The sequence below is a fragment of the Plodia interpunctella genome, chromosome 13 (genome assembly GCF_027563975.2).
Source record: "Plodia interpunctella isolate USDA-ARS_2022_Savannah chromosome 13, ilPloInte3.2, whole genome shotgun sequence".
Lineage (NCBI taxonomy): Eukaryota > Metazoa > Arthropoda > Insecta > Lepidoptera > Pyralidae > Plodia > Plodia interpunctella.
Genome location: NC_071306.1, coordinates 232,912 through 260,286, shown reverse-complemented (window position 1 = coordinate 260,286; position 27,375 = coordinate 232,912). Strand labels below are relative to the sequence as shown.

The window sequence follows — 27,375 nt, the reverse complement described above, 5'->3', positions numbered from 1 at the left end:
CATAACAAAAAAATAAATGTTCTGAACATGTCCACTACTGCTTCAAAGTAAACTAGGTATATCGGGTATTATAATCATTTTGCAGACCTAGTGTTTGTTTCTCGTGTACACCACAATAAAATATTTTTTTTAATTATACACTTTATTATTTATGAAGAAATCTTGTTAGTTATTGTTTTTTTTTCGTTTATAATTTAAAAAACTACGAAACAATAAATCTAAATTAAGAAGTTATACCATTTGAATCATGCGATACATTCACATTGAACATCTTATTCATAAACATACATTGATTACAGATTTAAGACAAATTACATGAATGTTTGATATAGTATTTTCTTGTCTGATGATGAGAGCAAATAGACGTAATGAAACAAATTACACAATCTTTCATTTACGCATTGTAGATTTTCCTAGTTTTCAGTTGCGATGGTTACGATGAAAAACGTCTCCTTTCTTCGTTAATTCTTGAAATCGTGGGTCTCTTTCATCTGGGTACATACACGTGGGTACCTATTGCGCAATAAAATGCATAAAACGTAAAAAAATGCTGCACATAGCAAAGTACGACGGGATGCATATACTGATAGATTGCTATCACCAAATTATCGCTGGATGACCTGACCTCACTCAGGTTCATTGGAACCTGAGTGCGGTGTACATCCAGCGGTAATTTGGTGTAAAATTAAATGTTAAATATGAAGTTACAATAAGTTAAATATGAAGTTACAATAAACATAGTCTTGTTACCAATCTTGTTTTGTCTCGTTTTGAGTTCGTAAAAGGAATTACTTCATTTTTATAATGCTTATAAAACTCTTAATGTTGATGTAGGTATTTTTATATGTCCATGTATTGTTAGATATTTTTATAAAATATAAAACAGACTTTCTTTTATCGAACATCCTTGCTTGCTTTCTGATAACCGAAATCATTACAAGTAAAAAGTTTTAACTCTCATCTGCAGGAATTTGTTTGATGTTTCCTTTTCCATCATAAGTAGTTGTTGTATTTACACTCGATACGAGAAGAGCTTTAAAATAAGACAAACAGTTTCATAATAGTGATGATAAAAGTATGCGTCGTGTTCTATCAAGAGAAACTATTTAGATTATTTACATTTGTTTTATTATAACAACATATTTTTAGATTGAATGTATCATTAACATATAAAAACAAGATCTATTGATATCTGTGGACACGCCCCACTTTTCGTATCTATCACACTTTTTATTGATAGTACCAAAAACCTATTCGATTGTTTGAATAGATGGTATTATCTACTACGTCTCATCTTTTTAGAAATATAGATCTGTAACCTTCATTTTTTCAAGATCAACAATTTCACAAAGATTGTCACAGTTGAGTTGCGCTCAATCGTGCGTAACTCTAAATGATATCAAAACAACTTTAGATAAAATACTCACACTTGGAAAAGCATCTACTGCTATTTGCAATTTTATCTCCAAACTATGTGTTTCAATCACACGATCGGAAGTGGTGGTGGGATAAAAAATTCTACTCGTTCTACAAATATGATTCATTTATTTTATAGACAATCATATGCTTCCGATATAGAAACACACCGTGAAGAAATCTACATTAGACACTAGACTATTTAGTTTACAAGTGTATATGACTACTACCGTCATTAGATAGCGGTTTTATAAAAGCAAACTGACAACTTTAAAACACACTCGATAAAATAGAAAGAATATGGCGTGGCATGATTGTCTTCAATATAATTCTAATCTTCTTCTTTAATGCAATATATGAGAAAAATATTAAAAAATACTTAATTAAAATAATTATCATAAAACATGAAAATGTTGATAACGTTAGAATAATATAATTTAGACCGGTGGTAAGTAAAATTGAATAATGATAATTTTCACGCCCATATACCAACTACTTGAGATAAACTGATGATTAGATCAATACATTTTAGATTTATTCAATAACAATGCAGGATTTATTCGTTGCTTGTAGAGAGAGCACGAATATAATGACAAAATAAAGGAGATATTTAATGAATAACCTGTATAATTTTAGGTAAAGTAAATTGGTTTTGTTATAACGTAATGAGTTCACAAATAAAAAATGACGAAGCTGCAGAGAAGCCCAGTAAGTACACAAAAGTTTTAATGGTAGATTTAATTTCATTTATTTATTATCATTATTTATTTAATAAGTAAAATATTGTTAGTTTGTACAGAAATATATATTTACCCAATGGTATTTCTTTACCACTATACTATTTCACGAATAGTAACAGATAGCGAAAAAATATTGTTTTAGTTCTATACTGTGATTCTTTTTATGCATTATTTTTCAAGCAGCTGATACATTATGTTCTTCCTTCGCTCCCAGATTAGCTCAGAAGCGATTGTTTGAAACTCTTATAGGTATATTTTTTCCTCAATTATATTTCAGAATCTTCGCTCGGAGTCCGTCACCTTCAGACGGTGATGTTATTCTTTGCCATGGTCATCGCGTACGGTATGCGGGTCAACATGAGTATCGCCATTGTTGCTATGACAGACTCGAGCAGGGAGGATGTAAGGGACTCATTTTTACAACACCAACTCCATTTTTACTCCGTTTTAACTGTTCCGTCTTCAAAATCTATTATTTTATTTGCAATCTAGTTTTGCAAGTTAGATACTACTATAAAATTGAAATTTCTAAGTTCAATTCAGTTGTTATAACAATAAATTATAACATTATTATGATGAGAATGAAGTATAGCCGCATTAACAAGTTACGAGGCAACCTTTGTCTAACGTGCCGCATCGCATCGCATTGTGAACTTTGCTCAATGAGGATACGGAGTAAGGGCTCTTGACGACAGTCAGCGAATGTCATCGAAACTTCTTAAATGAAGTATTTGCAGGGTTTCATATCATATCAGTCGTCTTCCGGTTGTCCTTAGTGTCAGATTCCACCGTATTTGTTTATATGTATACGTAAACTATATCTGACAATGATCTCATGAGTTTGAAGATAAACTAGATAAAATTTTATCATGAGATTGACCGTTTCCCATTACGTTTATTGTGTATAATGGGAAATCTATTGGATGACTAAAGTATCTGACTCGCACATCCGTAAAGTTTTAGTGAAATAATCTCTATTGAGGCTGGAATAGACCATTTTTCTAAGACATACGCATTTGCTACTAGGTAGCATATATTACTTGTTAAAGCAATCATGATAAATAAAATGGTCGACGTCGGTGAAACTATTACTGTTAAAATACTTCAAACACATAAAGAGCATAAAAACGAAACTTGATTTTAGCTGCTATAATACGACAGGTACACCTAAGAGTGGGTTGCACCAGTCAACTTTAACGTTAACTTTATCCTGTGAAAACACAAAATGCAAAGTATGCCAGTTTTCCTAAACTTCAACGTCAAATTAGACAATGCAATACTCACCTTTAGGTTTTTGAAGCGAAAACTTCTTTAGCGGCGTTGTGCACTTTTTGTGATGGGTAACAAATGTAGAACTCACGTCAGGACACGTGACCTCATCGAAAATTCGTAAGAGGTCAAAAATGCACAACGTTAATATTCAAGTTTTCACTTCTGCCGGCACTCCCGGAGTGCAACTCGATTTTTTTCGCTAGTACAAGTTTTAAAAGCCTTTTCATCCACTTGGATCACTTGGTATACACAATTGGTAACCAATAGCGAAGCATTTGTTCAGAAGGTATACTTACACAAGCACTTTTTTACTTATGTCATATTTAAAATTATATAGTACTTTCAAAGAGCAAAGTCAAAGGCATTTCAGAACGTGTGTATTTCTGTACAATTTCTGACGAATCATGTTGCGGATACACTTCTTTTTTTAAGTCAAATGATATATATCTGATGTGGAAAGAAACTCATTTAATGTTGTGTCAATAGAATTTTGTGTTACAGACCTTTGAATGGAGCATGCAGACACAGAGCGTTATACTATCATCATTCTTCTGGGGTTACGTCGTGCTGCAGATACCCGGTGGGGCACTGGCTGCGAGGTTCGGCAGCAAGATACTGCTGCTACTATGCATTGGTATTAACTCTGCGGCGTCGTTGTTGGTCCCTGTTGCGGCTTATTATGTGAGTTGTTCGTTTTGATATTGTTCTTTAAGGGTAATTTGGACTACGAACGCTTACGAACAATTCAGTTCAGTCAAGTAGGATTCGAATCTGGGACCTTTCAACCACTGGCGGACAGTCTTAACCACTGGACCATCACAGTTTCAACTAAACTATTATACGGAAAACATACGGACGTAGCAGCCTCCTTTAAAACATATTTTTGTCTCATCTCATCCATCTGATCATGATTGATATCAAAGTAGAAATGTACTTTGATATCAGTCATGATCAGATGGATGAGATAAGACAAAAATCTATTCTTCTAAAATCTTTTCTTTGCCATGTGATAAAATTGTTTATCGACTTCCAGTATATATTGACCAAAACTGTTCTTTGATATTTAATTTGTCTACACCACATCTTACAGGGAGACTGGCAGTCTGTGTGTGCCTGTCGCGTGGTCCAGGGTCTATCTCAAGGATTCCTCTTCCCTTGCACGCACAACTTGATCGGGAAATGGGTACCCTTGGAAGAAAAGAGTCGGCTTGGTGCATTTATGTATGCAGGTTTGTAACACTATTTTATGTTTTCATTTACTCAAGTGGATATGACTATCCACTAAAAAAATCCTTCTTCAAATCAAATACCTACATATGAAAAATAGCATAGCAGTCTCCTATCAAACATACACTTTAGACCAAAGCCCGAGATACCTCTGGTGGTACGTTGGAAGTGGCACTTTTAAAGTTAAACGAAATAACCAAGTGTTGTGACCATTATAGAATATTTTTTAAAATTGTGACTCATGTATGTTGACAGTTCAAGTTCATTAGTGTGTATGCGACTGCTTGCCACGTTAACATCATAGTTGGTCATGAAAGTCATGACAGATGCCTTTGGGCGACTTGAATAAAATCGGACACCGGTACTAGCAGTAACACACTCGAAAATATAAAAGATGGTGCAAATAATAAGAGGCCTAAGTTCTCGACTTCTTATTTAGATGTGAGCTAAGTATAATGATGATGATGAAATAAAAAAAGTCTATTTTAGGAAGTCAGTTAGGCACAGCTCTGCAATCCATGGCGGCGGGTTACATCTCCGAGTACTGGGGATGGCCCTTCATCTTTTACTCCACCGGAGCGCTCGGCGCGCTGTGGACTGTGATTTACGCCTTCCTGGGATCTAGCTCGCCGCAAACTTCGAGAATCATTAGTGCCCACGAGAAAAGCTACATTGAGCACTCTTTGGGACATGTTGGTCAACAACAGGTGATTTGCAGATCTTTTTCACCAGATCATATTCAACTAATTTCACTAAATGACAAGCTTTTATTTAACTTGCAATGTATGCAAGTATGTGTGTGTGTTCGAGTATTGAGTTAAAAATTTCCATTGAATCTTTTAAGCTTTTCGAGTGAGGTTGATTAATATTTACAAAAATCTGAAAAAGTATCTGTGAAGCTCATATTTCTGAAATAACTTTTTACGCGAAATCTAAAAACAAAATTGGAACTTCCACTGAAATTTTGAACATTATTCCGTCGTTTTAGTTGCAACCTGAAACTCAGAAATTCAAATGCGACGAGAGGCTATTTTATATAGACTTATACAATGATATAAATAATACTATAATCATGTGATTGACAGAAGCTGAAAACGCCTTGGAAGTCGATAGTGACGTCAGTTCCATTCATATCGCTGATCATAGCGCACTGCGGGCAGAACTGGGGTTTGTGGACTCTGATGACTGAGACTCCATCGTACATGGGCAACGTGCTGGGCGTGGACATCAAGTCTGTAAGTTATATAAAATAACAATTAAAGACATAAATAACAAAAATTATAATTATAATTTAGTTGTGGCGTCATCTACCACACTACATGCAAAATAGCCGCAGACGCAAAAAGGCGGATTTTTGAAACGATTATACTTGTTCTGAGCCCCTATTGCTCAGTCGGGTTCAGGCGTTTTGACGTCTGTCAACAGATAGACAAGAACAATGCAGAAATTGTATGGAGATTCGACGTACGTCAGTGTCAAAACATATAGGAAACAACGAAGCTGAGACGTGCTGCGCCGCCCTCGCAACAGAGCACGACTGATTAATGGGCAAGGCTCTTACTTAGATACAAATTTCATTCAAATAGTAAAATTTTTGATAAGTACACAATTCATCTCAGTGAAGATACTAATGTAAGCCTTACATAATCGAAATTTGATTGAGCGCAGGGTCGTTTGATATGTTTTACAAGAGATCTAGTACTAAATAAACAATTTTTGTTCAAAAAACAAGATGTATTTGATGTAAATGTTAAAATTTATATTTGTTTCTTTAACTTTGAAAAGTATTTTCACTGTTTGATTAGGTATATAAAGTTCTACTTTATCTCATTTAAACCTTTTGCTTTTCAGAACGGCCTGATGTCAGCTGCACCATATCTTGGCATGTTCATTATGAGCTTCCCCGTTGGATATATTTCAGACTATGTTCTGAAAAAGAAATGGCTCAGCGTTACAGCCTCTAGAAAAATTAGCAACTCCATTGGTAAGACGATATTTTTTTCCTTAAATTTAGACTCTTAGATCAATCGATTACTCCAGGAATAGCATTTTAAATACTATAATATTTTATTATTCAAGTACGGATTATTATTCAAGGCGGTTCTGTAGATCCGTACTTGCCTGGGAATTATCTCTAAATTCAGTACTGATTATTACTGAAATACAGTTGAAAACTTGTTATAAACTGTGTTTACTTACCACTGGCCTGGATCAAACAGGCGTTTAAATTGTAATACTAATAACAAACTACTCGAATACAAAATAGTGATTTTATACGCTATTATATAATAATAACATAATAACATTGCATTGTTTGTATGAGAGCTTTTATTAACCTCAAGGAAAAACTAACTATGCATTTGCATTGTTGATGGATGGGGAAGTGCGTCAGTTTTGGTACCGACGTACATAGTTAGTTTTTCCTTGCGGTAAAGAACGCAATGTTCACTCATTCTGCATCGGCATCTGTCTGAGATCTACGATAGTGCATTCCATTTTAGGCACAATACCAGATCACACCGACTAAGCGCCATGAAGTATTGCTCAGTCGCGCCCCTCTTATTGACGTAAATCGATCAACAACGCAACAATTGTATGGTTTCAATGCAAAACAGTATAGCTATAAAACTATCAATACTTTGATATATGTTTGTAAACTCTTTATTGCACATGCACAAAGAAAATAAATAATAAATAAATAATAAATAAATATATTGGGACAAATCACACAGATTGAGCTAGTCCCAAAGTAAGTTCGAGACTTGTGTTATGGGATACTAACTCAACGATACTATATTTTATAATAAATACATATATAAATCAACATCCAAGACCCGGGCCAATCAGAAAAAGACCATTTTCCATCATGACCCGACCGGGGATCGAACCCGGGACCTCTCGGTTCAGTGGCAAGAACCTTACCACTGCGCCACCGAGGTTGTCAAAAATACATTGAAAGAAGAAAATGCAACACACTCTAATGTTCTGTCTGGGCTGCGCTTCTGAGCGCCTTGGTTGCTCTTCTTCTTTCTTGTGATAGATTAAGGTGATTTATATAAATAAATAAATATATTAGGACAAATTACACAGATTGAGCTAGCCCCAAAGTAAGTTCGAGATTTGTGTTATGGGATACTAACTCAACGATACTATATTTTATAACAAATACATATATAGATAAACATCCAAGACACGGGCCAATTAGAAAAAGATCATTTTCCATCATGACCCGACCGGGGATCGAACCCGGGACCTCTCGGTTCAGAGGCAAGCACTTTACCACTGCGCCACCGAGGTCGTCTATATAAGCATGTATAAATTAATTGTCGTATATTGATGCACATATTACTTATTACACGCGTTGGGTAACTGCTCGTGTAGTGAGTGACTATCATTCTTCTTTTATCTATGGTTACTATATCATATACTTTTTTTTAATGTACTTACATCCGGTCTCATCCAGATTGTCTTGAAAACAAATTTTTGTGTTAATGCGCATTTAGTTGTACGTTTAATATATTATTTACATGTACCTACCACACTAGTTTTAAAAGAAAAACTAAATTTAAAGTTACTTTGTTATGCTAGGGTTTAATTTATTCTTTGTTTTATTTAGGAATGTACGGTCCAGCCACAATTCTTATCATACTGAGCTATGTGCGTGCCAGCACGACTGCTGCCGTCTGTCTTCTCACTCTGACTATGGTGCTCAATGCTGGTCATTACGCTGGCTATTTGGTAAGTCAAGATTTCCTTACTTAATTCTTAATGGACAATTTTGACGTGACAACGTCTTAAATTAGGTTGCGGCTGGGAGTCACTTATGAAAAAGTGTAACGCCCGGTAACGTTACGATGAGTCACCGTGGGAGAGAGACGCAAGGCATTCGGCGGGCCTCTCTCTCGTTCGTATATTCTACCGAGAAAAAGACGTTGTCACATAAAATCTTCGCCCGTAAAACCGACTTTACAGGCAACCATTTTTTCGTATATCAAACGATGGACACATTATAATGATAACTATTATATTATTAAAAAAATTCTAGTATCTTTCTTGCTATTATATTTTGAGAACTAGCTGCAACCCGGGATTTTCCTCTGTGAGAATTTTAGAGTAAAAAGCAGTTTATGTGTTTTTCAGTTTATATTCTATCCGCGTGCTGAATGAAACTTGTACAATTAATCAGCCGTAGTCAACTTTCGCATTTAGTAGAATTATTTCATTTATTTTTTTAAAAACGTTATTGTACAAAATTACAAAATGTATGTAAAAAAAGACTATCCTGGAAGCGGTAGTAGAAAATATTGTATTGTGTTTGAATAGTTGCAGTAACTACTGCATCACTACTTGGGGCGGAATAGCTAAATCAAACCTCCTAGAAGTAGAGAGAGCCCAAAGAGCCATTCTGAAGGTAGCTGCTGGCCTACCGTTTCGTCACCCTACGGTTGAGCTCTTTAAGCGCTGGGACGTACTTACCGTCAGACAAACATTTATTTTATACTCCACACTGACACAACACTCTCTAATGCCATATGACCCCAATAAGTTTAAAGACAGGCGACGAGACAGAACTGTTTGTGTAATCCCCCGTCATAACACATCAACTGCTACCTCATTTTTCTTCTACCTCGGACCATACCTCTACAATAAACTGAATAAACATTTAAATATATACCCTCTCCCCAAATATAGTTGTAAAAAAATTGTTGAAAATTACTTAAAAACATTAGATTACACGGCCACAGAAAAACTACTTGAACCATTCACTTAAGCCCAATTATGCCCCATGCTAACTCTCCACCGAAACCCTCGACCTATATGTTTTACCGCCACACACACCTAATACCTATTCACGAAAACCACAAAACACACATACCTCATCACACAAACACACTATACAAACTTATCAGCCAACTTAGTATCTAAAAGCCAATAGTGTAAGCTAATTATAGCATAGGATAAATATAGACAGATAAATACCAAGTTAAACATACATGTATATAACAACGATAAGCATATTATATTTTTATACAAGCACCGGTAACTAAAACAAGTATTCCAAGGGAGGGGCCTAGTTACCTGTAGCACAGGACTCTTAGGAGTCTTTTTTCAGGAACTAGTCTCTTCACAAAGTTTACAAGTGCAGTCATAGTGCTTAGCTACTTAGGTATATTACTAGTTTATAAGCGCTTCATTATGAAGAGTAAATAAATGATTTTTATTATTATTATTTTTTTATTAGTTTCATGTTATGCAGTTATCTGTTACCTTACATCGCAAGAATTAGTGTGTCATGGTCAACAGATCGATATTGCTAACTATATAATACCTAGCTATACTAGGAATGTCTAACGAAATATTTTCTGAACATTTTGGCAATTCGCATTGCTTTTTGGATTGACCTGCATATGTTATATTGTTGCCCTTATGTAAACTGTTGTTTCTTAGTATCATAATATGAGTGGGTTTCCTTCCCGGTGTTTAGTGGTCATACTTCCGTATGTTGTTCTTTAACCGATCCCAAGACTCTCATGTTCGCAGGGCTAACACAGGGAGGGTACTTTGATTTACTTTCTTTTGAAACTGGTCGAACTTTACCTCTTTAGTAATGTATTATCTATAGTATTATCTATAGTTCCATATCAGTGTTATCATGCTCACTTGGATTTCTGTCGTTTTGTTTCCTACAACATTTTTTTTAGTACTTAACTAAACTGTTTGCACATTCCTACTTAGGCAACATAATTGTACTAATAACTGTTACTTTGGCTTTTGTAAGTTGTGATCTTGCCCATAAATATGTTGATTCTATATACACATGTAACCGGAATACAATATAGTGCCTAACTTCTCTTTATGCCTATACTTAAGACCTGTTTTGATTATCTATTTGTGTATCAACTAAATAAATAAATAAATAAAATAAATAAATTCTAAATTAAATAATTGTAATTGTTATTAGTACTTCATATAATTCTTTAGTGTTTACTCCACTCCAAGATGAGCTGACTAATAAATTAAAAAATGGTTGCCTCGTGAATTCAGTCGTAGTATAGCAGTAGTGGTTATTTTGATCTACACGTAAATAAAAATGAAACACCATGGTTTTTTTCATATCAATTTAAAACATAAAATATGTGAACCTGCCTGCCAGGAGTCGATGGATTCAAGACAATAGCCTATTCAGTTAATTTGAATGGGATGAGTTAACACAGCTGTACAGCTGTGTTAACTGTAACTTATATAACGTCAAAATGTGTCTCAAACATCTACTTATACCACTTAAACTTTGTTTAGCATTAGTTTTTGGTACATTCAAATAGCCTATTTAGTTAATTTGAATGCGATGAGTTAACACAGCTGTACAGCTGTGTTAACTGTAACTTATATAACGTCAAAATGTGTCTCAAACATCTACTTGTACCACTTAAACTTTGTTTAGCATTCGTTTTTGGTCTATTCATTTATTTACAAATTCTTATTATTTATTTACAAATACATCTATAAATAAAGTTCTGTGTGTTTATATTCAACAGTTGGTGCATATAGACATGGCGCCAAACTTCGCCAGCATTCTGATGGGGATCACTAACTTCTTCGCCAATATCATCGGCATCATCGCCCCGCTGGTCGCCGGAGCCATCATCAAGGATGAGGTTTATATATTATGTTACTGTAAAAGTCCCGTATACTGGTTAAGATAAAGAAATATATTAGGAAAAATCACACAGATTGAGCTAGCCCCAATGTAAGTTCAAGTCTTGTGTTATGAGATACTAACTCAACGATACTATATTTTATAATAGATACATATATAGATAAACATCCAAGACCCGGGCTAAACAGAAAAAGATCATTTTCCATCATGACCCGACCGGGGATCGAACCCGGGTCCTCTCGGTTTAGTGGCAAGAACTTTACCACTGCGCCACCGAGGTCGTCAAAACTTAATCTTAGGTTTTACAAATAAATCCTAGGATTTACTAACAAGAATTGGTAAGGATTTATAAAGAACTTTTACCATTATAATATGGTACATAGACATTGTGGTATAATGCTAGGTTATACCAATGGTGATGGTAAATGTTGGTTTTCGGAATAAAAAAGCTACGAGTGCAATATACAGCGCCTTTCAGTCACTCATTGAACAGTGTGTGAAAACCATTCCTATTTTTGTTAAAATGAGTATAAAATATGAATATAAAATCTTCAGAGCATGAATACATTCTTATTCTATGAGTAAACATAACATACACACGTAAGCATTTTGTCCGAACAAATCACCGAAACTCTGCTCACCGAAAAGCTCAATTATAACATATGATTTATTTATTCCCCAGAATAACGCGGATGATTGGCGAAACGTGTTCTATCTGTCGTCAGCGGTGTACATAGTGTTCAATACTGTATTCGTCATCTTTGGCTCCAGTGAGACACAGCCGTGGAATGAACCAGAAGAAGGGAATCACAAAGAAACCGGTATTGCAAATGGTAAAAGAATCATTGTTTGCCTTTTTCTGAAGCGGTGATGGTTAAATTGTTAAAACGCCCGCTTGTGATCGAAAGGTATACTTTTTTATGGTACGAGACGGCAAACGAACGAGCAGCCCACCTGATGGCAAGTGGTCACCGCTGCTTTTGGATGTCTGCAACTCCAGGGGTGTCACACGCTAACTCAGATTGAGTTAGCCCCAAGGTAAGTTCGAGGTTTGTGTTAAGGGATACTAACTCGATGATATTATATTCTACTAGCGGCCCGTCCCGACTTCGCTCGGGTAAAACATAGTAAATTATATTCCTAAACCTTCCTCAGGAGTCACACTATCTATTAGTGAAAACCGCATGAAAATCTGTGCAGTAGTTTTTGAGTTTATCGAACAGACAAACAGACGCGGCAGAAGATTTTGTTTTATAATTATGTAAGGATAACATATACGTATTTTCTGGATAAATAAATAATAACATATAGAGATAAACATCCAAGACCCAGGTCAATCCACAAAATATATTTTCCATGTTGGATCGAACCCGGGACCTCCTGTGAGGTCGTCAAATTTAAGAATATTATAATGTTTACTGGTAATCTTTTTAGTAAATCATATTGATATTATTTATTAACTTCGCTACTTTCTATTTCAGATCTAAATCAAGATAAGGAGCACGTGTTGCATAAAATTTAATGTAAAATGTTTATTTTTTATTTTTTAAATAAAATGCTGCAATTTTTATGTGTTCTGTCTTATTTAATGAAATTTATCAAGTATGAAGAATATAATTACAAATCTGTCTCATAAGTTCAATAGATAATTTGTCTAACCTACGCCATAATTATATCATGGAAAAATGCCCGGTTGTAAAAACGGCCTAAACTTATTCCTGGACATAAACCATCCCTGCTTACCGTCCCTTTCAATAGTAAGTGGAGAAGAATTTGACGAAGTTTTTGTTTTCAAATGCTCAAAGTATTCGCTATCAAATATTATGTGAATAAAACTATTAATTATTTTTAGTAGGTACCTAAATATAAGAAGTTAAAATAAAACTGTAAAGGTGAGTTGCACCGTCAAATTTAACGTTGATTTTAACTGAGCTGACGTTTAGACAAGAATGTATGTTTGTTCACGCATCAAGCATAAACGACTACTTACAAAATTTTGATGCGATTTAGAAAATTTTATAGCAGATGGAACTTAAAATCTGGTATAGATTTCATCGCGATACGTTGCTTACAACCCAACATATTGACAATGAGAAACATGAAACACACGCGAGCGAAGCGGCGGGCAAAAACTAGCATAAAAATAAATTGATAGAATACAAATAATAAGCACAACATATTGGACAATCAAGAAGGGCTGGCTGCGTCAAAATAAATTGGATTTTGGGTTTATCTCTTCTTCTAGGACTAGGTTATCTGGAAAATCTGCTTATATTAAGCAACAATATAAACCAATAACTCCTTATTGATAACCCGACGGTGAAGGGTAATTCATATTCTGGTCTCTATTTTGATACATGTATTATTAATAGAGATACCAGGCTCAAAAACCTTTTCTTTAATATTATATATAAAATTTATCAATTTTCTTTCATATTGCACGGAATATCTTATTGTCTGAGAAAAAGGACTTGTAATAGAAACCCGTAGTAAAGCCTACTTAGTTATCAAAAAAGGGTCGCATTGAGGTTGGTTTATAATTATTGTCATTTATAATAATTATGTAATACATTCACCCTGAAAATATATCAATCAATCAATAATTTATTTGCCAAACATAAAGCAACATACAACAACAAACAAACAGTAATACAGATATATGTAAATTACTGTTCGTAGTTTAGTTCGCTATGTTTAGCATACAAACATACCTTTTGAGATATGGTACCTAACCCTAAAAATTACTAAATATCGATTACAAATACCAAACGTGTTGTAAGTAATGTTATGCTGTTTGAAGAATTAAAAATTAAGATTTGAAACGTGTTTATCTTACACGCTAATTGAAATTGAGTTATTTATTTTCCAAATCGATCGAGTTTATATCAAGACGGGTCGCATCCTTTCATTGTGGGACCATGGCTACGGATAAGGAGCAAGGACCATGACTCACCACGTTTACCGGGTTTTAACAGTCGTTAAATAATAATTTTAAATTAGTTTAATTTTAAATTAGTTAATGTGTATGTGTGTGTGTCACACATACAACCGGGACCAACAGCTTAGCGTGCCAATTATGCATTTTTGGTCGTATTTATGCTAATCAAAGAAACTCATGTAATACTAATGTGGAAGGTCAAGGGGAAGATTGTGGCACAAGTGTGCGATTGTGGTCGTCACGTTCTCCAGTCACAAGGAAACGACAGGGAAGAAAATACTAACTTTACTACCTACTTAATTATCATAGCTAAGAGAAAATTTATAGGTGTTAACTGTTATTTGCCCGAGGAATATCTGATGAAATGAAACACACACGATTTTCATACAAACTTTCACCCCCAATTATAGTTATTTGGGGGCCGATTTAAAAGGTAGCCTACGATTCAACTACATGCATATCAAATTTCATCAAAACTGGTACTGTGGTTTAGATTTAGCGGAACAGACAGACTTTCGCATTCACAATATTGGTATGGATTGTGGAGTTCGGTTTATAATTATTTTTTTTTGTATATAATTATATAATACATTCACCCTGAAAAAATATCAATCAATAACCTTTTTTGTCAAACATACGAACAGTAATATAGATATAAGTTAATTACTGTTCGTATACGTTAAGTTCAGTTCGCTATGTTTAACATGCAAATATTTAAATACTTACATGCTTGGTATATAATTTACTGCTCCCTTGAAAACTCACGCGGGCGAAACCGCGGGTAAATATTCCTCATAACAATTTTTGATAGCCTGACAATCGAATCGATCAAATTGCTTCACGTGTTTACATAAGCACCTTCCTAGGATGTCAGATAAAAATACGACAAACATCACCTACAGACTGCTCGATTAAGATATATATTCAATAACTTAATAGAAAGTTCACACTTTGCGAGCTACTGACTGGACAGTAGGCAATAGCTTCTATGAGGATGTGAAAACAAAAATGTTACTGTCACAAGTTTAACGCGCCAGCGATAGAAAGAAAAATCTTTTAATAGTTGGTTAATAAAATCTTACATTATAAAACTCGTTTACATTATAAAACATTGTATTTACACAAAAATATGCACGTAAAGGTCTTCGCGTAGTGTAATTATGTAAGTAAATAGTACTAAAATTAAGCCAAAATCTACGAATAAGAGCCTCTGCTAACAGAGGTTCGCCATCTAAAAATATGTATCCCGCCAGTCATATATTATGTACTTAAAATAAATTATGATATCCACGCAGGTGATTTCTTCATATTAAAGAATTTATTTTTTTAGGATTAAAAATTAATATTTTAATTACTTCGCAGTAATAAAGAGAGTGCACAAATACTCGGCAGATCGACTCGCACAATGTACACTGTGTATAAGAAATATTGAATTAATGCTATCGAGTTATTGAGTGCTATTGAAACACTTAGCTATTGTGACACAACAACCAGCGTGCAAACCTTCAGATATTACAGTGTGGCTGCGCCGGAGTGCGCGTCTGCGTACTTTTTTATTCATTCTTCATTTAAATTTATTTATTGCTAAACAAAATTCGTTGTTTAAAATGATTTAAAAGTGATTTTCAATTTCTTAGAACGTTAGAGGTTTTTGTGGGCGAGTTATTGTATATTTTTAAGTTACTTAATTTGAATTATAAAAATGTGTGCCAAAGAGACTGTTAGTAATGCTGTCAAACCAAGTAAGTATCATAAAATGTTTGCTATATTATTAATAAAACTTAAAATACATTTACAAGCGATGGTTGTGTAATGGTTAAGACGCCCGCCTGTGGATCAGAATGATCGCCAATTGACAAGGAAAATCTGGCTGATGCCATAGTGCGAGTCTTCAATTCACTTTTCACTATCGAGTCTGCGCTGGGAGTCGCAGTTAAGCAATCCTAGTGTGGCATTGTGTCGCGACGATAACAATACTAAAGTGATTTGTCGGCTGAATGTTTCATCTTTTTCAAAGTCGTATTCCTCATAGCTGAGGCTCGTGGCCATTACGTGGAATTAAACACATACAACAACTTTCTTGGGATTAGTAAAGGAGTGGTTTGCCATTGCCTTCTCCATTTAACACACAAGATAATAATCAACTAGTGTGTAGGTTTCCTCATGATGTTTTTTCCTTCACTGGAAGCAAGTGGTGGTCGATGAAAACTACAATACATGAGTCAGATTGATATACAAACTTATGTGGCACGAGTAGGATTCGAACCTGGGACCTTTTGATCCACAGGCGGGCGTCTTCACCATTACACCACCACCGCTTGTTATACCGAATGTTTCATAGTAAAAGTGAATTTCAAATATGCACTACGGCGTCTGTTCTCACAAAACAATAGCCAATAACATAACAGCCTTGCAAAGTTTGTTTACATTGAAAAAGATTGCTGAAATGTTTTTGGTTCGATAACAATTAATCGTTTTGGTTTGTATCATGTAAATAATGGTATGTGGCTTTTTATCTACATAAGTACTTCTTTCTTGCAGTTCGATTCCAGGATTTTTACAGCTCATTATTATTTTCAAACAAATATTGTTAAGTTGTTATCAAAGGCACTTTTTATATAGTTTTGTAGTTAACTTCTTCTGCGACATCACAGTTGCCATTTATTGGAAAAAAAAGAAATTTATATCGGAACGACCTAATAACAATATTTGTAGTTAGTCCTCACTTTGAGCGTAATTACTGAACACAAAGAGTTTTATACAGTAACACAACTGAATAGCTGGAACATTTCAAGCTATTTAAATGCATAATAGGAAAAGAACTAAGAAAATAACTATTTAGCATGGCCACGAACTATCATTAATTTGGCGCAGATCACAGAAAAAGGTGATTCGGCCATAGCTAGAATGTTGAAAGAAGGGTCCGGAGAGACCGAAGTAGAGGTTATGCGAGCGTGAAAGAGATGAGAGAGGCGTCTCGTGTCGTATTAGGATATAAAATGTATGGCTTGACCAAACTTTACCAAAAACTAAAGCGCTTGTTTAAATTCTGTATTTTAATTTCGGGTTAAATGCACAAATTTTTGACGTCAAAAGGTATTAAAACTAAGGGTTTAACACATTTTTCATAGCACTTATTGATTGACTATAATGTAAATAAATAAGTATATAACTAGAAAAAAGTCTTAACCTGATATTATTATTATGGAACGTCTTTATTTTAAGTTATTCTGTAATTACTTAGTAGATAATAACTACGGATAAATTTTAATTATGACAAATAAAAATTACAAGTTTTATTATGTGTAATATTAGCAGAAAATAAATTTACTGTAATACAGTTAGATATAAGGTTTCAACTGTAGTCTCCTGTTTCTTTGTCGAATTGCTATATCTTTTCTTTAAAAAAATTTCATTAAAATTTAGAAAAAAAAAACTCAACTCCATATTGCCTTGTTTCTTTGATCTAAGCACTTGAAGAATGCCAGCGTACGCAGTCCGCAGTGCCAACAAATAAATCTAAAGTCTGCTGCAAATTGTAAACCTAATTAGTATTTATTTCGCCTTATTCTAGTTTTCGCTAGTTTCCCTTTTAAAATATTAGCGAATAAAGGTCTTCGTAAATCTGTTCTCGATAGTGGTGGTGGTGTGGCGTGTGTGTAAGGAATAACTGTAATGTTAGACTAATGTATTACCAAATACTATAATTATTTGTTATACGTATATTTTATATTTCCATGCTGGTCTGTGAGTGTTCAGGATTTATATTATAACAATAAATTAACTACACTGGCCACTAATATTATACCAAACATATAAAGTTAGAACTGTTCTAATTTTGAATATTTTTCGCTGTTAGATTATTCATGTCGATTGTTTATTGTGAACTATTCGTATTTTCTATTTCCATTAGGTATAACATTTACATTTCGATTTACGCAACACATTATAACTATAATATTAATATGACATGATCTAACATAACCTAACCCATTCTCATAATAAGTAGCTATATTTATATATGTCCTTGCATCCATCTAAAATTCAAGACATACCCCACCTTCTCACTCGGCTTTTGATAGGTTTGTTATAAAAAAAAAATTGTGATCAGAAAATTTAAAGTTTATAAAAAATAATTATTTCTGTGACATTTTGATTATTTGCTTTCAGAGGCAATGTTTGGCGTTCGTCATGTGCAAGCCATAATGCTGTTCCTGGCTATGCTCATCGCTTTCAGCATGCGGGTCAACATGAGCATGGCTATCGTAGCTATGACTGACCCCGCCAGTGCTAATGTAAGGTTTGTTCTGTTAGCTATAACGATTGTCTGTTAGCTGTAACGATTGTCTGCTACCTGTAACGATTAGCTTCAGCATGCGGGTCAACATGAGCATGGCTATCGTAGCTATGGCTGACCCCGCCAGTGCTAATGTAAGGTTTGTTCTGTTAGCTATAACGATTGTCTGTTAGCTGTAACGATTGTCTGCTACCTGTAACGATTAGCTTCAGCATGCGGGTCAACATGAGCATGGCTATCGTAGCTATGACTGACCCCGCCAGTGCTAATGTAAGGTTTGTTCTGTTAGCTATAACGATTGTCTGTTAGCTGTAACGATTGTCTGCTACCTGTAACGATTAGCTTCAGCATGCGGGTCAACATGAGCATGGCTGTCGTAGCTATGACTGACCCCGCCAGTGCTAATGTAAGGTTTGTTCTGATAGCTATAACGATTGTCTGTTAGCTGTAACGATTAGCTTCAGCATGCGGGTCAACATGAGCATGGCTATCGTAGCTATGACTGACCCCGCCAGTGCTAATGTAAGGTTTGTTCTGATAGCTATAACGATTGTCTGTTAGCTGTAACGATTAGCTTCAGCATGCGGGTCAACATGAGCATGGCTATCGTAGCTATGACTGACCCCGCCAGTGCTAATGATCCTGTAAAAGTTTAAATTATAATAATCACACAATAACCGCAAAATATGATTTTTATTCGGTTTTCATCTTATGCAAGGAACAATTCGACTTAGTTTTATGTAAATTTTTGACGTGAATAAGTGATGTATATCATCCTTACAATATATACTCCTTATATAAAGAATTTGAAATTGAACGCTAACTCTAATTATGTTCGTAAGAAATATCGTACTGTGTATGAGAAATACATCATCCGCGATAATGTTTGAGGGATTTATTCGATTTCATTATATTTTCGTCTTTCTTACTTTATACAACGTTACTGTATTATTTGAATACATTCGAGCTCCCATTGATTTGTCAGATCGTCGCAGTCATCATATTATGGCGATAAAATAATCGCAATAGATAGGTAATCAATTCTGTCAGATCATGTTAAGATAATTTGAAAACATACATAACCAAGTTTTTTCAAAGATTTAAGTAATATTGTGTAACATTTTTCTACGGAAGACTAACCAGCGCACGTGATATTAATTACTATTTATAACCCGCAGCTTTGTCCGCAAGGCAAAGGAAAATAACTTTTTCGCATTTCATGCAAGTTTGATATTGTTTGTATATCGAATAAAATTACATTTTTGGCCACAGAACATAAATAAAATCATCATATTAATTTATTGTTTAATCAATGACGTGAATAAAACCTAATGCAAAAATAAAATATTCATTATACCTATTAGTAATTAAAAAAGTATTACAATTATTAATAATTCCTCACAATCGAAGTGAAATATAGTCAAATACCTCGATCTTAATATCGATATTTGCGATGGTACATTTACAAATTCATGTACACAGGAAACAAAATTTTAACAACAAAAAGGCAAATTTCAAAAGACATATTATTATGCAAGTACAAAAATTAAAATCCTTGATCCTTGATCTAGGTACATTTTGGAGTGTTATTAGAATATTCAAGTATTTTATCTTACTCTCACGTGGGGATAAGTTATCTGAACACAAGTGAACTATAAAGTCTTACCAACGATATTTTATCGAGTCTTCAACGTTTTCGCACGTTGAAGACTCGATAAAATATCGTTAGTTATAATAGCTCGTGAAAATTATTTCACTGTTGAGATAAAGAAAATATATGAAACTAGTCTGTACATGCAAGAAAAATGTTGGCAACTGTTTAAGGATGGCCCATGACAAGGACGGATGGCGTCGACGGAAATTATTAGCGATCATTTTCAACAATCGTAAGACCAGAAAGACAAAAGTAACGTTTCGTAAAAGACAACATTATCAATTAAGTATAGATAGATATAATTACTCGGCAATAAAGACCATTATTCTACATTTCTAATTCGTCACGTACAGCCAACCTTATCGAGGTAATGACCATTTTATAGTGCGCGTGCAATTTTCAAGGCGTTTTCCGTAACGGATAAGAAACAACAGGTGGAATTTTGTGGCTCACTTCTGTGCACAATTTCCGATTGCGATTATATGCCCTTATAACTATAAACATGTCTGTTTTTTTTTGAAGATTAGTATATACAAACACCATATCCGTTGATTAAGAGGTTTTAATTATTGACTTTTAATTATATAAATTATTTGATGCATTTAATTAAGCCTAAAAAAACTGTACATATATTATCCTGTAACTATTTCATTTTCCTTATTTTGTATTCAAAAAAGGAAAATGCAAAAAGGAAAATAAAACGGGCGCAAATTCGAAAATGAATATTGTTATATCACTTTTTTTGAAGTTGTTGCATTACATCTAATTATTCTCTATATTGTGAACATGTCTCTTCCAGTCATTCAACTGGAGCGTCCAAACGCAGAGCGTGATTCTGTCGTCCTTCTTCTGGGGCTACGTGATCCTGCAGATCCCCGGCGGCGAGCTGGCCTCACGGTTCGGCAGCAAGATTCTGCTCGTGCTGAGCATTGGCATCAACTCCGCTGCTTCGCTGCTGCTGCCCGTTGCTGCTCACTATGTAAGCACATTATTAGGATTAAATAATGCAAACGCCCAAATCACCCGGACTTAGTCACCCCAAAGTAAGTACAAGATATGTCTTATGGGATACTAACTCAACGATACTATATTTTATAACTTAATAACATATAGCTAGCTAAGCATCCAAGATTCAGGTCAATCTGAAAAAGATAATTTTCCACCTTGACATAACGGCAGTTCGAACCCTGGTCCTTCGTTATGATGACCATTAGGCCATAGTAGTCATCAGGATACCATAGTATATTTCTGTTTGATCCAACTTTATAATTAAAAATATATTCTTCAAAGGCCCTCTACCAAGTCTGCAATGACTCTAATAAGCCTGATACCGCTACCACGCACTCGAAACAATTTATCACGGCGAAAGCAACATTGTGCTTTGTGCAATCTTACCTACAATCTATAAGAAATTATTGAAGTGATTCAATGCGATCTAACGAAGGGTCTTATCAAATAATAGAAATGTACGAAATATTATGATGACTAAGAATGTGGAATTGGCGAATTACACTCCATAGCCTTCTGTTAAGCACAATGAGATTAGTTTTTACCGAAATACATAACTGGTTGTCGTTATATTTAAAGGGAGGCTGGCAGCTGGTCTGCGCATGTAGGGTTATTCAGGGCCTTTCACAAGGTTTTGTGTACCCATCAATGCATTGCCTGATTGGCAAGTGGGTCCCGTTGGAAGAAAAAAGTCGGCTTGGAACGCTAGTATACTCAGGTGAGCATTATCATTAGTAAAAATTTCGTTTCCCTGGGATCCATTTAAAATAAGGCGACTGAATATGTTTTTTTAAAGAAAATAAAGAGAAACGCGAGTGAGTATGTCTCGTTCACTTTGAAGTAGTGTACAATCGACCTCGTGTCATGCGGTGATAGAGTATAATGGATAAAAATGACAAATGTTTGAAATGACAACAATTCCAGGAGCCCAGCTCGGCACAGCCCTGCAGCTCATGATATCCGGCTACATAGCGGAGTACTGGGGCTGGCCGGCCATCTTCTACACCATGGGGTGCTTCGGCGTGGTGTGGACGGTCGTGTATATCTTCATCGGGTCGTCCTCGCCCAAGACATCTAAGATCATCAGCGAAGAAGAGAAATCGTATATCGAGCATTCGCTAGGACAAGTTGGGGAGCAAAAGGTAGACGCTGAAGAAATATTTTATTTCATTTTTAATTTTGCCAATACGAAGTTAGACTTATTTTCTCTGCAGTATTTCTTTCAAAATGTATTTTGTCTAAATAAATATTAAATAATTTGCTGATTTGCTAAAAACTAGTTCCGAACATTAGATGCAAATATAATATATTGTCATGTTTCTATCCTGCGACAAAAATATAGAATTCGATTTTCCTTACCTCTAGCTACCTATTCTTCTTCTTCTGGTGCCCTCTCTGACTAGCAAAGTTTGGCTGTTATTTATTCTTGGAGAGACTCTGAATGTTACGTAGTCAAGTCTTTTTCCATTGATCAACACATATTTTGCCTGCTAATTTTCCCATCTTGCTCAGCTGCAACTGTATTCTACACAATAGCCATCGCATTTAACGTTTGAAATGGTTAAAAAAAATATCCGCGATTGTTTTTCTTTTTACTCAGAAACTGAAGACACCATGGAAAGCTATCCTCACATCTCTTCCGTTCTTGTCGTTGCTGATCGTGCACTGCGGCCACAACTGGGGCTTCTGGACCCTCATGACCGAGATACCTTCCTACATGAGCAAAGTACTCGGAGTAGACATCAAATCGGTAAGAGTATGATAAACGGATTACTCTATCTTTAAGTGCTCTTTTTTGTGTTACATTTTACGCCAATGTATTTTGTTACCTATTATGTTATATATCAATCAACTAAATATCTTGGCCCTCTAGTCAATTTTCCTTATTTCTCGAATCAATTGTATTTTCTTTTACCTCCGCTAAGGTTACTCGAATACCTAAGTGTTCAAATAACCTATTTGAACACTTAACGAAGTAGATCTAAGTTGTCAATTGTTTTCAGACTCAATAAAGTTAGTGCGAGACACATGTTCGGAAAGTTTTCTCGTAAATCTAGAAGCTAATCTGTCTTGTCACATTACGAAGCAGCATTCTATTGTCGGCCTACACATTTATAAACTTTTTGACTTGAGGTCGATAGTGCGAAGTGAGATTGTAATTGGTCATATAACAAAAAAGTAAATTATGTTCACTTAATGAATTGAACTATTTAGACAACTATTAGACACAAATACAAGCGTTTTATTTATTTATATAAACTGATAACATAAAAATACGATAACAGGCGGTATTTGTGTTATTAGCAAATTAATTAAAAGAACTGACACATCTTTGGTGAAAGAAAATACGATCCATATAGTTGATGATTTATACTTATTTTTATTTTGTAGTTATTAGTGTGCTGGTGGAGCATACTAGGGACAGAAATATATTAAAATTTTCAGATACAGTCCGTCTTTAAAGAGTAGAAAACAGTACAAAGTACTATTGCAAGACCAAATTCTAATTGTCAAGATTGGTTGAAGACTAGTGTTGCGAGTTACGAGAGTTTATAGACAGACTGCACGGCCAAGCAAACAGAGAAGGTGTGAAGTGACGAACTTTCTACTGAGAGCCAATTTTGTAATATTCTTCAGAATGGCGTCATGTCAGCGTTGCCGTACATCGGGATGTACCTCATGAGTTTCCCGTTGGGCTTCACCTCCGACTACGTGCTGAAGAAGAAGTGGGTCAGCATTACTACTTCGAGGAAGATCAGTAACTCCATCAGTAAGTTTTAAAACGGTGAAGTTTTAGTAGTCATCTTGGTCTTTCGCCCAAGGCCAGCTACATCGGGCAAATAAAAGAAAAAATGTCGAGAAGTAAAGCTTTGAAGAGAGAGCAATGGAAGGAAATCTGCCGATAAGAACCTTGATCTTATATTTAATGATGATAACATTATTTCGTTCTTCGATAAATAAATCAGTCATTAGTCATCACAAAATGGCCGACACAAAACAAAATCAGTTCCTCGTATGACGGTCCTATCCTGGAGCTGTAACCACATGCCGCACTTGAGTTTATTTCCTCACCTACTGTTAAATAGCTCAAGCTGCATTGTTTCAGGTCAGTACGGCCCGGCCATCGTCCTCATCATTCTGTCGTACGCGCCCGCTGACGTCACAATCGCCGTATCGCTTTTGACTTTGACCAACTGCCTTAATGCAGGCCATTACACTGGCTATTTGGTGAGTAACTTTCTCGTAGCCTTTAACAAAGTATTCATGAAGCATCTTGTTAAGAAGTAAACTAGACGTGGTCAGGCGCAAAAAAAAAATTTGGATACCTATGCTCAGTACACCTTGATCGCACGTCGTCATAATTAATCTTGGTATTTGGATATTGTCCTCTATGCTATTTTTCATGAAAGTTTTGACCGAAATCTTTGGGTTTTGGTTATAAGAAACATGAAAATGTACAATAAAGCGGAGGTAAATAGTCGACCGTCGACTTCGCCAAAAATTGGGAGCACCCATAATCCAAAAGCATGTATGATATGAGTTATGAATACAAAGACAGCAAATTCAACATTTACTTAAGTAAAAATCCTAGATATCAGGGATTTCTACTCCTATAGGACTCATACACATACACATAATATATTAACTTGCCTGCACACATGGCAAATAGGCAGGTAATACATATGTGCATATTGTGCATGGAACTCCGGAGTAACCTTCGGATTAGGTTGTAAAAGTCTCATGCACAAAATCGTGTTCTATGAGCTACAGATTGTAAAATAACAAAGCAATCAGGATGAAAAACCAAGCGAGGTACTCGTAATATAATGCGCTGTATAGGACGTCTACTTCCTGGTTAAAGTTTATTTGAATAGATTTTCTGCTTCTCTTCCAGCTGGTGCACATTGACATGGCTCCGAACTTCGCGAGTACCCTCATGGGCATTACCAACTGCATCGCGAACATCGTCTCGCTTATTGTCCCGCTGGTGGCTGGAGTTATTTTAAAAGATGAGGTATAGCATCTTGGATAATATTGATAAATCCTAATTATACCTCTATATGCGTAAGTTTGGTTGCATGTGACGATGTTTTTACTCAATCATGGATTTCGATGACACGAGTAAAATATACACTGAAATAAATTGCATAGGTTGCTTTTTAGCTCCGTACCCGAGTACGTATTGTTTACAATTTGTTGCCTTCGTAAAAAGATGTTTTGAATTGCATTACAGCGGTGCGTATACACTACTTACTCTCTCTCTTAGAATTTACAAATCAAATACATATAAAACACAATAAAGTCAATTTCCTTGGGACATATCTCACCAAAACAAACTAAAAACGAAAACGTCGTGAAATAGAACACAATCGTTGCAAAAAGCTGACAAAAACCCATTCCCCGTGTTATTTCCGTTTTCCTCGATCCGAACTATGATTTACACCGTGTCAATGATTTCGACGCCATGTTTTTTTGCAGACGGACCCTGGTGATTGGCGAAAGGTTTTCTTCGTCGCGTCCGCCATTTTTGTCATCTGCAACACAATTTATGTGATATTCGGGACCAGTGAGAGACAGAAATGGAATGAACCTGTTGAAGACAGTGCGAATGATAAAAGTGAGTATTATCATAGTCAAGAAACTAGTAAAGTGATAGATAAAATGCTGGCTTGATATCGTCAACGAAAATATGCGATGCCTGCAAATGGCCAATTAACTTTGCCGAAGACTGTACAAATTGAAGAAGAAAAAAGTAGGAAATAAGACTCTGGGCTCCAATTATAATATAAGAGTTAAGTAATTTTTGACGTCAATAAGTGATGTATATAATCCTAAATTGAATAAAGAATTTTGAATTTGAATTAATTTGAATTTAAAGTATTGTTAGTGTTATTTATTCGAAAACCAAATAGATTAGAAACATTTATTTAACAATTATGTTGGATTGGATATAACAGATAACATAACCCTTTCTATTCTCCATTCTGATTTCACCTGTCAGATTACGTTTTCCGTCCTATTGTTAAGAGATTAGACGAAAATCCAATAACTGAGTCGCTTTGAAATTTAGATTATTCAGCGAAAGGCGACCCTGATGAAAATTCTTCAATGATCATTTTATTTCGATGCAGCGTTGATATTTCTGGGATTGTGTGAGTGAAAATAGATGAAGGAAATTTAATGAATAATGTTTTAGGGTTATATTGTAAAGTTCTTTTCTTTTTTCATATTGTAAAGTAAAACAAATTAAAATCAGCAACACGCTTCGTCAAAAAACTTTAAAATATCCGCAGCTTCTAGAGCCAAAATATGCGCGTTAAGATTTGTCGAAAATATTATTCTGAGAGTGAGTTGCACCAGTCAACTTCAACGTTTAACCCGAGCGTTTAGATAAAATGACGTACTTTGCGCAGGTTGAAGTTAACGTCAAAGTTGACATACAACTCACCTTAATAATTCACAACGTTAGAGGGATTCCTACGGTGTCAGATATGAAATGGAACTTAATTTTATTTAACTCATGTTTTTTTTCAGATTCATCGGATCACAAAGCGGAGAAAGTAGTATGATGCCAAAGAATAATTTAAGATGTAATAAATTGAATAATTAAAAAAAAAATAGTTTTAATAAGAATTTCACGAAATTGTTATATATTGTTACCAACTACTTTGTCATTTATTTAGTATGTAGTTAATGTTATACAATTTGTACATAATAATGTAGATTTATTTATTATTTTTTCTTCTATTCAATTCCTTCTATAATAACATTTTAAGTGTTGTTAATTTTATTTAGATATAGTGTATAAAATTTTGGTCGACATAAATATAAATAATAAGTTTCATGAATAAATGAATATAAAATTAATACAGATATTATGACTTATATTTTACAAATTTATAAATTTAAACAGAAAAATATTAAAACAAAATTTTTTTGGCCACGTTCGTTCACGTTATTTTATAGACTTTTTAATTTTATCCTTTTGGATGAAAACTTCACTGTAAGCAGCAAGTAGGGTAATCGTTTGGTCTGATTAAAATATATTGTGGAAATCTTTCGTCGTGTGGTTCAAATCTAAGAACAAGATTTTATCGAAATATTCTTTAGTAGGTAAAGCTTAATCTGTTTTACAGAACTTAAGTATATTATAATTTTCTTCTT

At 34.7% G+C, this 27,375-nt stretch overlaps 2 protein-coding genes across 4 annotated transcripts; both read left to right on the top strand.

Moving 5' to 3' along the window:
- The first annotated feature begins 1,973 nt into the window (after positions 1-1,973).
- Positions 1,974-12,883, top strand: LOC128674995 (putative inorganic phosphate cotransporter). The gene is made up of 11 exons (XM_053754041.2): positions 1,974-2,124; positions 2,434-2,558; positions 3,930-4,109; positions 4,519-4,657; positions 5,145-5,362; positions 5,741-5,890; positions 6,507-6,639; positions 8,272-8,393; positions 11,192-11,311; positions 11,996-12,146; positions 12,795-12,883. Exons 1-11 carry the CDS (start codon positions 2,082-2,084, stop codon positions 12,833-12,835), a joined length of 1,422 nt encoding a protein of 473 aa, XP_053610016.1. The 5' UTR covers positions 1,974-2,081; the 3' UTR covers positions 12,836-12,883.
- A 2,825-nt stretch (positions 12,884-15,708) lies between these two features.
- LOC128674651 (putative inorganic phosphate cotransporter) lies at positions 15,709-27,086 on the top strand. Of its 3 annotated transcripts, XM_053753370.1 has the most exons (11): positions 15,709-15,993; positions 18,422-18,546; positions 21,002-21,181; positions 21,790-21,928; positions 22,135-22,352; positions 22,811-22,960; positions 23,848-23,980; positions 24,317-24,438; positions 25,106-25,225; positions 25,690-25,828; positions 26,746-27,086. In XM_053753370.1, exons 1-11 carry the CDS (start codon positions 15,954-15,956, stop codon positions 26,778-26,780), a joined length of 1,401 nt encoding a protein of 466 aa, XP_053609345.1. In that variant the 5' UTR covers positions 15,709-15,953; the 3' UTR covers positions 26,781-27,086. The 3 variants fall into 3 exon arrangements, with proteins under 3 accessions (XP_053609345.1, XP_053609346.1, XP_053609347.1); XM_053753371.1 differs by lacking the exons at positions 15,709-15,993; positions 18,422-18,546 and adding an exon at positions 18,991-19,070; XM_053753372.2 differs by lacking the exons at positions 15,709-15,993; positions 18,422-18,546 and adding an exon at positions 19,091-19,186.
- The last annotated feature ends 289 nt before the right edge of the window (positions 27,087-27,375 follow it).

What these genes read in the sequence shown, in the direction of transcription:
- LOC128674995 (XM_053754041.2), top strand. Translation starts at nt 2,082, where the DNA reads ATGAGTTCACAAATAAAAAATGACGAAGCTGCAGAGAAGCCCA. An exon ending in TGGTGCATTTATGTATGCAG is followed by an intron (nt 4,658 to 5,144) that starts GTTTGTAACACT and finishes AGTCTATTTTAG; the next exon opens with GAAGTCAGTTAGGCACAGCT. An exon ending in AGAAACCGGTATTGCAAATG is followed by an intron (nt 12,147 to 12,794) that starts GTAAAAGAATCA and finishes TTTCTATTTCAG; the next exon opens with ATCTAAATCAAGATAAGGAG.
- LOC128674651 (XM_053753370.1), top strand. Translation starts at nt 15,954, where the DNA reads ATGTGTGCCAAAGAGACTGTTAGTAATGCTGTCAAACCAA. An exon ending in TAGTAATGCTGTCAAACCAA is followed by an intron (nt 15,994 to 18,421) that starts GTAAGTATCATA and finishes ATTTGCTTTCAG; the next exon opens with AGGCAATGTTTGGCGTTCGT. An exon ending in GCCATTACACTGGCTATTTG is followed by an intron (nt 24,439 to 25,105) that starts GTGAGTAACTTT and finishes CTTCTCTTCCAG; the next exon opens with CTGGTGCACATTGACATGGC.